Below are 13,061 nucleotides of genomic sequence, written 5' to 3' on the forward strand. Positions count from 1 at the left end.
GGTTTCCCTTTGACCTCATACTGACCTCAGTTTTGCTAGGGCCCCTTACCACAAATAGAGCTATATATTCCTGAATCTCCCATGGCCTTGCGCAGGGTTAGTCAGAGAAATGGTATGTCTTTTCAGCTCTGTTTGCTGTAAAAGGCTGAGAGAAGTTCCACCATCACCTCTGGATAAACGCAAGAATATCAGGAGATTTGATCACATTGGTTTTAGATGCCATACCGCCATCCAGTGGTGGAAGTAAGAATACCAGGTGTTACAGTGACTCAATGGACTGGGGCATTACAGCATTACCACCTCAAGGATTTTATACGCTAGATATGAATGTGATTTTATGAATCTTTTCTTACTTTTTAAAAATTATATATAATTAGGATCTCACTGCATTTCTAACCTCTCTTCCTGAATCCAATACACAGACCTGAAACACTGCTGCAGATTTCTGCACCAAGATCCTCAATTCTGCACATTCCTTATAATTCAATGTAAAAAAAACACAAAGAAAACCATCTTTGTGCACATTACTGGTCATTAATGAATGCGTGAAAATGTACTATTTAAAACCTGGACGTTCAGAATTTAAAGGGATATCGCGAGCCTGACCGAGCATTGACATAGGGGGCTGATTCCAAACAAGGATATGCCTGAAAAGATTTCACAGCACACAGCGATCTGCAGCCCCAACACACTGTGCTATGGACTGCTACAACAGCAGATTCATCCACATAATTCCCTCTCATAGAAAGTTTGTGATCTCAACTCTTGACTTGTTGGAGATCATTTCAGGTGGTCAGGGGAGGCAAGGAAGGACTCACCTTGGGCTGCCTGAACGTATGCTCAGGCAGTCGGCTGCAGGACATGGCACTACCAGGGCCTGGGAGCGGATCTTCAGCCTCTCCCAGCTGCAGAAGATGCATGGCATGGAGAAGAGGGAAATAGGCAAGAAACTGGCTTGTAAAATATTTTAAACTGAGAGAGAGCACGAATAGTCCACCAAGTTGAGTGTTGGACTCTGTGTTGGTACATTTTTAAAACTCATTCTCAGGATGTGGGCGTCACTGGCAAGGCCAGCGTTCCTCGTTGCCCTGAATTCGATACAAAGGAGTGGCTTGTTAGGCCACTTAACAGGGCAGTTAGGAGTAAACCACATTGGTGTGAGACTGGAGTCACATGTAGGCCAGACCGGGTAAGGACGACAGGTTTCCTTCCCTAAAGGAACTGAGTGAACCAGTTGGGTTTTTACAACAATCCAATAGCTTCATGGTCACTTTTATTTTACTGATACCAGCTTTTTATTTCCAGGTTTATTTTTTTAACTGAATTCAAATTCTCAAACTGCCGTGGTGGGATCTGATGTGTCACCACTTGTTGTGTGACAATACAGACTACTTTCTTACCTCCTGTATTCGTTCTCTCCTTACATGATTCTTCAAGTAAGAGCTGTGGTCTGTAAGTGTAAAATGAACATATTAATGAGAACTCAGCTTTCATTAAATAAAAACGGTGTCCTTCTTTTAAAAAAAAAAGCATTAAGAGATTAAATAAAGCAAACCCTCTGCCAAAGGCCCTGAACCAGGAGATTGATCTTAAACTTACAACACAGTGAGTCTATTTTCCATTGCTGGGTGGGGTAGTGGATTATGCTACTGCATTTCCTTTCAGGAGTGCACTGTGGATAGAATACCGTCACCGTAGAGAGTTAGTGTTTTGTAGTCACGTTAGGTATCCTCATTCACAAATAAAGCGGGCATTCATTAGTTTTCTCACGAGCAGAAATTTGGAGGAAAGTTCTAGAACTATATCCACAAAAATACAAGGGTCCTTAAGCTGGCTAAATCTTTTCTCACTGGACAAAAAAAGATGGAGGCAACATAAAGGGGGAAGAAGCATGAGCTATTTTACAAAGGGAGCTGGGTATCAAGGAGATCTTTCAGTTGAGGCAGAAGATAATGAGGGGATATGATTTTTGAACTAAGGAGGACTGGATTCTTTTCATGTGCAGATTCTTAATTCAACAGATACTAGTTGAAATCGGTCAACATTTATATTTATCGTCATTGATTCCATTCCTAACTGGGTCTTTAGTCACTTCCAAGTGACTTTCAAATGACACGTATTCCTGAAAAATCGTTCACTTACCCACTTCTCTCTACTCGTCACTTTGCAGCAGCCTGGCCTCAATATTGAACTCAACAACTTCAAGCTTTTAACCACAGCTCCCAATTTCTCTCTGACAGCAGGTGTTGATATAGAGTGAGTGTAACTGTGCCCCCCCCCCCAGGGATGGGGGAGGGGATGGGAGGGTGCTGGGGATCCCCCATCGACATACCACCGGTGGACTGCTGCCTTTTCCTTCCACCAGACTCCCTGGGCCTCGAGGCTGCTCCACTTTGCCAGGTTTTCATGCTCCCCCTCTCCAGCTTAGTCCCTCTGTTTCAACTACTCTCACATTCCCTGGGTCTTGATTTTGCCTTTTCTTTCTCTCTAATTTCTCTCATCCGGCCTCCTTTGTCTCACATTATCACTTCTGTCAGTTGACTGTCTCCCGTTCTCCACCCAATCACTTGACAGCTCCTATTTTTCTTGTCTTCTTTATCTGTTTCGTCCCCCTCCTTCACTCTGTTCATCTGTAATATTTTCTGCTTCTGGTGAAGGGACATTGCCTGAAACATTAACTTTGCTTCTCTCCACAGAGGCTGTGCTCGACGAGCTGAATGTTTCCAGCATTTTTGGATTCCTTTTTGTGTTAGATTTCTACAGTGTGTTGTATTTTTTGTTTCACATCTGCACTGCCCTGGGTGAGTGGGGAGGAGGAATTCTTGATGTCTCAAGACTTAAGCTATCTCAAGCTAGAGGGTCATTAACCTGTTAATAGTCTGTCTCTTTTCCAAGAATTCTTACCTTTTGATGATAAACTGAATGCCCTCACTCGCTTCTAAAATCTTCTGAAGTTTTGAAATTCCAAAGCAATTGGGTCTCCTGAATGGGATACCCTCCGGCAAACCATCCACAAACAAGTCTTCGGGATGGGACTGGAATTTCAAATACGGGATCTTCACTGGATCAGAGAATCCCATTGCTTCACCTGAAACAGAAATGACAGTTACCGGCTGGAGTGATCCAAGACTGGCAGAAGTGATTGTGAGTGTGTTGTAAGGCTGCTATACTGGACATCAATTTAGAGCCAGAAACCTATCCACGGGCTTGGTTTTATTGCTTGCTCAAGCTGAAAATTTACTTTGAAAAGGAGAGAACTTCTCATGTGCTTTGTGCTGACAGAAAACGATGGTCTCAGATTGTGCCTGCTGACATCATTCACTGATGACTCCTGTCATCTATTATTGGCCAATGGTGATGACTATTTCTTCACATGTGACGACGGTTTAATCAATAATATGACATTTCAGCCCAAGAACACAGGAAGTGCACTCACCTCCATCTTTCTGGTTCTGGTACTATAGGCAGCAGTCACACACAGCCGTCAGTGATAAGAAAGATAGAGGATTATTCTTTATTTTCCAACATTTCATCCTTCGTAAAAGGTGAAATTCATTCTTGTGAATTGTCACAAAAGCCAAAATGGTATAATGTACACTTATTAGTCTCTCTCAGCCACACCTCCTTCCTGGAGTTCATGCTTTAAATATGCAGGATCGAGGTGCCCAGAACTGACCCAATGTGACGTCACAGCGCTCCCCTCCAGTGACGTCACAGCGCTCCCCTCCAGTGACGTCACAGCGCTCCCCTCCAGTGACGTCACAGCGCTCCCCTCCAGTGACGTCACAGCGCTCCCCTCCAGTGACGTCACAGCGCTCCCCTCCAGTGACGTCACAGCGCTCCCCTCCAGTGACGTCACAGCGCTCCCCTCCAGTGACGTCACAGCGCTCCCCTCCAGTGACGTCACAGCGCTCCCCTCCAGTGACGTCACAGCGCTCCCCTCCAGTGACGTCACAGCGCTCCCCTCCAGTGACGTCACAGCGCTCCCCTCCAGTGACGTCACAGCGCTCCCCTCCAGTGACGTCATACATTAGTTTTACCCGCCACCCGTACTCCCCGACATCAGTGGAGCAGAAAGTTAATGTGTTACGCTGAGGGAGAGGAAGTGAAGCTGCTCCCAAGCTCTCTGTGATAATGAGGGTCTCGAGCCTTGAAAGCAGCTCTATGTGATGCGTGTTACAAATGCATTCACTAAGTCTTCTAACTCACCGTACTTTCTGTTGAAAAGGTTCTCCACCTGTTTCCTCAATTGTACAATCTTTTCCTTCCACTCTTCTAAGGAAAGAACAGTATCAGAAATAGATCTATATAACAGCTGGTAATTATCACAAAATAATACAGACAGATCCCTTTAACTATTGAGAATCCATTACCAAGGGAGGAGAGAACATGACCTCAAGATACTTTATTGCCAGTTACATGATACCACACACCAGATAGCTACCAGTCTGCCCCGTTACCCTTTCACTGACTGCCCCGTTGCTTCTTCCAGTACCTTTCAATAGATATTTATCCCAATGCCTAAGGTGTCAGCCTGGGCTCAGCTGTAGCACTTTCACCTCTGAATCAGAAGGTTGTGGGTTCAAACCCCACTGCAGACTGGAACACATAACCGAGGCTGACACTTGATTGCAATACTAAAGGAGTGCCGCATTGTCAGTGGTGCCATCTTTACAGATGAGCCCCATTGCCCTTGCAGGTAGACGTGAAAGATTCCACAGCATTAATTCGAAGAAGAGCCGGGGAGTTCTCCCCGGTGTCCTGGCCAATATTTATCTCTCAATCAACAAATTATCGGGCCATTATCTCACCGCTGTTTGTGGGACCTTGCTGTGCGAAATTAGCTGCCACATTTCATAGATGACAACAGTGACTGCACGTCAAAAGTACTTCACTGGCTGTACAGCACTTTGGGACATCCTGAGGACATGAAAGGTGCTGTAGAAATGCATGTTCTTCTTTCAATAGATTCTTACCCAATACCTTCCAACCGATTCATCCCCCAATACCTTCCAACCGATTCATCCCCCAATACCTTCCAACAGATTCATCCCCCAATACCTTCCAACCGATTCATCCCCCAATACCTTCCAACCGATTCATCCCCCAATACCTTCCAACCGATTCATCTCCCAATACCTTCCAACCGATACATCTCCCAATACCTTCCAACCGATACATCTCCCAATACCTTCCAACCGATTCATCCCCCAATACCTTCCAACCGATTCATCTCCCAATACCTTCCAACCGATTCATCTCCCAATACCTTCCAACCGATTCATCTCCCAATACCTTCCAACCGATTCATCTCCCAATACCTTCCAACCGATACATCCCCCAATACCTTCCAACAGATTCATCTCCCAATACCTTCCAACCGATTCATCCCCCAATACCTTCCAACCGATTCATCCCCCAATACCTTCCAACCGATACATCTCCCAATACCTTCCAACCGATTCATCCCCCAATACCTTCCAACCGATTCATCCCCCAATACCTTCCAACCGATACATCTCCCAATAACTTCCAACCGATTCATCTCCCAATACCTTCCAACCGATTCATCCCCCAATACCTTCCAACAGATTCATCTCCCAATACCTTCCAACCGATTCATCTCCCAATACCTTCCAACCGATTCATCTCCCAATACCTTCCAACCGATTCATCTCCCAATACCTTCCAACCGATTCATCTCCCAATACCTTCCAACCGATTCATCTCCCAATACCTTCCAACCGATTCATCTCCCAATACCTTCCAACCGATTCATCTCCCAATACCTTCCAACCGATTCATCTCCCAATACCTTCCAACCGATTCATCTCCCAATACCTTCCAACCGATTCATCTCCCAATACCTTCCAACCGATTCATCTCCCAATACCTTCCAACCGATTCATCTCCCAATACCTTCCAACCGATTCATCCCCCAATACCATCCAACAGATTCATCTCCCAATACCTTCCAACAGATTCATCCCCCAATACCTTCCAACCGATTCATCCCCCAATACCTTCCAACCGATTCATCTCCCAATACCTTCCAACAGATTCATCCCCCAATACCTTCCAACCGATTCATCTCCCAATACCTTCCAACAGATTCATCTCCCAATACCTTCCAACCGATTCATCTCACAAGACCTTCCAACCGATTCATCTCCCAATACCTTCCAACCGATTCATCTCCCAATACCTTCCAACCGATTCATCTCCCAATACCTTCCAACAGATTCATCTCCCAATACCTTCCAACAGATTCATCTCCCAATACCTTCCAACAGATTCATCCCCCAATACCTTCCAACAGATTCATCTCCCAATACCTTCCAACAGATTCATCTCCCAATACCTTCCAACAGATTCATCTCCCAATACCTTCCAACAGATTCATCTCCCAATACCTTCCAACAGATTCATCCCCCAATACCTTCCAACCGATTCATCTCACAAGACCTTCCAACCGATTCATCTCCCAATACCTTCCAACCGATTCATCTCCCAATACCTTCCAACAGATTCATCTCCCAATACCTTCCAACAGATTCATCCCCCAATACCTTCCAACCGATTCATCTCCCAATAACTTCCAACCGATTCATCTCCCAATACCTTCCAACAGATTCATCTCCCAATACCTTCCAACAGATTCATCTCCCAATACCTTCCAACAGATTCATCTCCCAATACCTTCCAACCGATTCATCTCCCAATACCTTCCAACCGATTCATCCCCCAATACCTTCCAACCGATTCATCCCCCAATACCTTCCAACAGATTCATCTCCCAATACCTTCCAACCGATTCATCCCCCAATACCTTCCAACAGATTCATCCCCCAATACCTTCCAACAGATTCATCCCCCAATACCTTCCAACCGATTCATCCCCCAATACCTTCCAACCGATTCATCTCCCAAAACCTTCCAACAGATTCATCCCCCAATACCTTCCAACCGATTCATCTCCCAATACCTTCCAACCGATTCATCTCCCAATACCTTCCAACCGATTCATCCCCCAATACCTTCCAACCGATTCATCCCCCAATACCTTCCAACCGATTCATCCCCCAATACCTTCCAACAGATTCATCTCCCAATACCTTCCAACCGATTCATCCCCCAATACCTTCCAACAGATTCATCCCCCAATACCTTCCAACAGATTCATCCCCCAATACCTTCCAACCGATTCATCCCCCAATACCTTCCAACCGATTCATCTCCCAATACCTTCCAACAGATTCATCCCCCAATACCTTCCAACAGATTCATCCCCCAATACCTTCCAACAGATTCATCCCCCAATACCTTCCAACCGATTCATCTCCCAATACCTTCCAACCGATTCATCTCCCAATACCTTCCAACAGATTCATCTCCCAATACCTTCCAACCAATTCATCTCCCAATACCTTCCAACCGATTCATCTCCCAATACCTTCCAACAGATTCATCTCCCAATACCTTCCAACCGATTCATCTCACAAGACCTTCCAACCGATTCATCTCCCAATACCTTCCAACCGATTCATCTCCCAATACCTTCCAACCGATTCATCTCCCAATACCTTCCAACAGATTCATCTCCCAATACCTTCCAACAGATTCATCTCCCAATACCTTCCAACAGATTCATCCCCCAATACCTTCCAACAGATTCATCTCCCAATACCTTCCAACCGATTCATCTCCCAATAACTTCCAACCGATTCATCTCCCAATACCTTCCAACAGATTCATCTCCCAACACCTTCCAACAGATTCATCTCCCAATACCTTCCAACAGATTCATCTCCCAATACCTTCCAACCGATTCATCTCCCAATACCTTCCAACCGATTCATCCCCCAATACCTTCCAACCGATTCATCCCCCAATACCTTCCAACCGATTCATCCCCCAATACCTTCCAACAGATTCATCTCCCAATACCTTCCAACCGATTCATCCCCCAATACCTTCCAACAGATTCATCCCCCAATACCTTCCAACAGATTCATCCCCCAATACCTTCCAACCGATTCATCCCCCAATACCTTCCAACCGATTCATCTCCCAATACCTTCCAACAGATTCATCCCCCAATACCTTCCAACAGATTCATCCCCCAATACCTTCCAACCGATTCATCCCCCAATACCTTCCAACCGATTCATCTCCCAATACCTTCCAACAGATTCATCCCCCAATACCTTCCAACCGATTCATCTCCCAATACCTTCCAACCGATTCATCTCCCAATACCTTCCAACCGATTCATCCCCCAATACCTTCCAACCGATTCATCCCCCAATACCTTCCAACCGATTCATCCCCCAATACCTTCCAACAGATTCATCTCCCAATACCTTCCAACCGATTCATCCCCCAATACCTTCCAACAGATTCATCCCCCAATACCTTCCAACAGATTCATCCCCCAATACCTTCCAACCGATTCATCCCCCAATACCTTCCAACCGATTCATCTCCCAATACCTTCCAACCGATTCATCTCCCAATACCTTCCAACAGATTCATCTCCCAATACCTTCCAACCAATTCATCTCCCAATACCTTCCAACCAATTCATCTCCCAATACCTTCCAACCGATTCATCACCCAATACCTTCCAACCGATTCATCCCCCAATACCTTCCAACCAATTCATCTCCCAATACCTTCCAACAGATTCATCTCCCAATACCTTCCAACAGATTCATCTCCCAATACCTTCCAACCGATTCATCTCCCAATACCTTCCAACCGATTCATCTCCCAATACCTTCCAACCGATTCATCTCCCAATACCTTCCAACCGATTCATCTCCCAATACCTTCCAACTGATTCATCCCCCAATACCTTCCAACCGATTCATCTCCCAATACCTTCCAACTGATTCATCTCCCAATACCTTCCAACAGATTCATCTCCCAATACCTTCCAACCAATTCATCTCCCAATACCTTCCAACAGATTCATCTCCCAATACCTTCCAACCGATTCATCTCCCAATACCTTCCAACCGATTCATCCCCCAATACCTTCCAACCAATTCATCTCCCAATACCTTTCCACAGATTCATCCCCCAATACCTTCCAACCAATTCATCTCCCAATACCTTCCAACAGATTCATCTCCCAATACCTTCCAACCGATTCATCTCCCAATACCTTCCAACAGATTCATCTCCCAATACCTTCCAACCGATTCATCTACCAATACCTTCCAACCGATTCATCCCCCAATACCTTCCAACAGATTCATCTCCCAATACCTTCCAACAGATTCATCCCCCAATACCTTCCAACCAATTCATCTCCCAATACCTTCCAACAGATTCATCCCCCAATACCTTCCAACCAATTCATCTCCCAATACCTTCCAACAGATTCATCTCCCAATACCTTCCAACAGATTCATCTCCCAATACCTTCCAACCAATTCATCTCCCAATACCTTCCAACAGATTCATCCCCCAATACCTTCCAACCAATTCATCTCCCAATACCTTCCAACCAATTCATCTCCCAATACCTTCCAACCGATTCATCTCCCAATACCTTCCAACCGATTCATCCCCCAATACCTTCCAACCGATTCATCTCCCAATACCTTCCAACCAATTCATCTCCCAATACCTTCCAACCGATTCATCTCCCAATACCTTCCAACCGATTCATCCGCCAATACCTTCCAACCGATTCATCTCCCAATACCTTCCAACCGATTCATCCCCCAATACCTTCCAACCGATACATCTCCCAATACCTTCCAACCGATTCATCCCCCAATACCTTCCAACCGATTCATCCCCCAATACCTTCCAACCGATTCATCCCCCAATACCTTCCAACCGATACATCTCCCAATACCTTCCAACCGATTCATCCCCCAATACCTTCCAACCGATTCATCTCCCAATACCTTCCAACCGATTCATCTCCCAATACCTTCCAACCGATTCATCTCCCAATACCTTCCAACCGATTCAACCCCAATACCTTCCAACCGATTCATCTCCCAATACCTTCCAACCGATTCATCCCCCAATACCTTCCAACCGATTCATCCCCCAATACCTTCCAACCGATTCATCTCCCAATACCTTCCAACCGATTCATCACCCAATACCTTCCAACCGATTCATCTCCCAATACCTTCCAACCGATTCATCCCCCAATACCTTCCAACAGATTCATCTCCCAATACCTTCCAACCGATTCATCTCCCAATACCTTCCAACCGATTCATCTCCCAATACCTTCCAACCGATTCATCTCCCAATACCTTCCAACCGATTCATCCCCCAATACCTTCCAACCGATTCATCTCCCAATACCTTCCAACCGATTCATCTCCCAATACCTTCCAACCGATTCATCTCCCAATACCTTCCAACCGATTCATCTCCCAATACCTTCCAACAGATTCATCTCCCAATACCTTCCAACAGATTCATCCCCCAATACCTTCCAACCGATTCATCACCCAATACCTTCCAACCGATTCATCCCCCAATACCTTCCAACCGATTCATCTCGCAATACCTTCCAACCGATTCATCTCCCAATACCTTCCAACCGATTCATCTCCCAATACCTTCCAACCGATTCATCTCCCAATACCTTCCAACCGATTCATCTCCCAATACCTTCCAACCGATTCATCTCCCAATACCTTCCAACAGATTCATCCCCCAATACCTTCCAACAGATTCATCTCCCAATACCTTCCAACAGATTCATCCCCCAATACCTTCCAACAGATTCATCTCCCAATACCTTCCAACCGATTCATCCCCCAATACCTTCCAACCGATTCATCTCCCAATACCTTCCAACCGATTCATCCCCCAATACCTTCCAACCGATACATCTCCCAATACCTTCCAACCGATTCATCCCCCAATACCTTCCAACCGATTCATCCCCCAATACCTTCCAACCGATTCATCCCCCAATACCTTCCAACCGATACATCTCCCAATACCTTCCAACCGATTCATCCCCCAATACCTTCCAACCGATTCATCTCCCAATACCTTCCAACCGATTCATCTCCCAATACCTTCCAACCGATTCATCTCCCAATACCTTCCAACCGATTCATCCCCCAATACCTTCCAACCGATTCATCTCCCAATACCTTCCAACCGATTCATCCCCCAATACCTTCCAACCGATTCATCCCCCAATACCTTCCAACCGATTCATCTCCCAATACCTTCCAACCGATTCATCACCCAATACCTTCCAACCGATTCATCTCCCAATACCTTCCAACCGATTCATCCCCCAATACCTTCCAACCGATTCATCTCCCAATACCTTCCAACCGATTCATCTCCCAATACCTTCCAACCGATTCATCTCCCAATACCTTCCAACCGATTCATCTCCCAATACCTTCCAACCGATTCATCCCCCAATACCTTCCAACCGATTCATCTCCCAATACCTTCCAACCGATTCATCCCCCAATACCTTCCAACCGATTCATCCCCCAATACCTTCCAACCGATTCATCCCCCAATACCTTCCAACCGATTCATCCCCCAATACCTTCCAACCGATTCATCTCCCAATACCTTCCAACCGATTCATCCCCCAATACCTTCCAACAGATTCATCTCCCAATACCTTCCAACAGATTCATCTCCCAATACCTTCCAACAGATTCATCTCCCAATACCTTCCAACAGATTCATCCCCCAATACCTTCCAACCGATTCATCACCCAATACCTTCCAACCGATTCATCCCCCAATACCTTCCAACCGATTCATCTCGCAATACCTTCCAACCGATTCATCTCCCAATACCTTCCAACCGATTCATCTCCCAATACCTTCCAACCGATTCATCTCCCAATACCTTCCAACCGATTCATCTCCCAATACCTTCCAACCGATTCATCTCCCAATACCTTCCAACAGATTCATCTCCCAATACCTTCCAACAGATTCATCTCCCAATACCTTCCAACCGATTCATCTCCCAATACCTTCCAACCGATTCATCTCCCAATACCTTCCAACCGATTCATCTCCCAATACCTTCCAACAGATTCATCCCCCAATACCTTCCAACAGATTCATCTCCCAATACCTTCCAACAGATTCATCTCCCAATACCTTCCAACAGATTCATCCCCCAATACCTTCCAACAGATTCATCTCCCAATACCTTCCAACCGATTCATCCCCCAATACCTTCCAACAGATTCATCCCCCAATACCTTCCAACAGATTCATCCCCCAATACCTTCCAACCGATTCATCTCCCAATACCTTCCAACCGATTCATCTCCCAATACCTTCCAACAGATTCATCTCCCAATACCTTCCAACCGATTCATCCCCCAATACCTTCCAACCGATTCATCCCCCAATACCTTCCAACAGATTCATCTCCCAATACCTTCCAACCGATTCATCCCCCAATACCTTCCAACAGATTCATCCCCCAATACCTTCCAACAGATTCATCCCCCAATACCTTCCAACAGATTCATCCCCCAATACCTTCCAACAGATTCATCTCCCAATACCTTCCAACCGATTCATCCCCCAATACCTTCCAACAGATTCATCCCCCAATACCTTCCAACCGATTCATCCCCCAATACCTTCCAACCGATTCATCCCCCAATACCTTCCAACAGATTCATCTCCCAATACCTTCCAACAGATTCATCCCCCAATACCTTCCAACAGATTCATCTCCCAATACCTTCCAACCGATTCATCCCCCAATACCTTCCAACCGATTCATCTCCCAATACCTTCCAACCGATTCATCCCCCAATACCTTCCAACCGATTCATCTCCCAATACCTTCCAACAGATTCATCCCCCAATACCTTCCAACCGATTCATCTCCCTATACCTTCCAACAGATTCATCTCCCAATACCTTCCAACAGATTCATCCCCCAATACCTTCCAACCGATTCATCCCCCAATACCTTCCAACAGATTCATCTCCCAATACCTTCCAACCGATTCATCTCCCAATACCTTCCAACCAATTCATCTCCCAATACCTTCCAACCAATTCATCTC

General features: G+C 45.7%; 1 protein-coding gene across 10 annotated transcripts in view; it reads right to left on the reverse strand.

Moving 5' to 3' along the window:
- gtf2ird1 (GTF2I repeat domain containing 1) overlaps window positions 1–13,061 on the reverse strand; it is a 157,786-nt gene that overhangs the window by 36,640 nt on the left and 108,085 nt on the right. For all 10 annotated transcript variants that reach the window (XR_010968476.1, XM_068008024.1, XM_068008029.1 and 7 more), the window contains 3 exons: window positions 4,210–4,275; window positions 2,905–3,088; window positions 1,401–1,450 (listed from right to left, as the gene is read on the reverse strand). Coding sequence is in view for 9 of the 10 variants with exons in the window: in XM_068008024.1 (XP_067864125.1) it covers window positions 1,401–1,450; window positions 2,905–3,088; window positions 4,210–4,275 (300 nt within the window). In the remaining variant the exon portion in view is untranslated. The remainder of the gene's footprint in view (window positions 1–1,400; window positions 1,451–2,904; window positions 3,089–4,209; window positions 4,276–13,061) is intronic.

The sequence above is a fragment of the Heptranchias perlo genome, chromosome 28 (genome assembly GCF_035084215.1).
Source record: "Heptranchias perlo isolate sHepPer1 chromosome 28, sHepPer1.hap1, whole genome shotgun sequence".
Taxonomy (NCBI): domain Eukaryota; kingdom Metazoa; phylum Chordata; class Chondrichthyes; order Hexanchiformes; family Hexanchidae; genus Heptranchias; species Heptranchias perlo.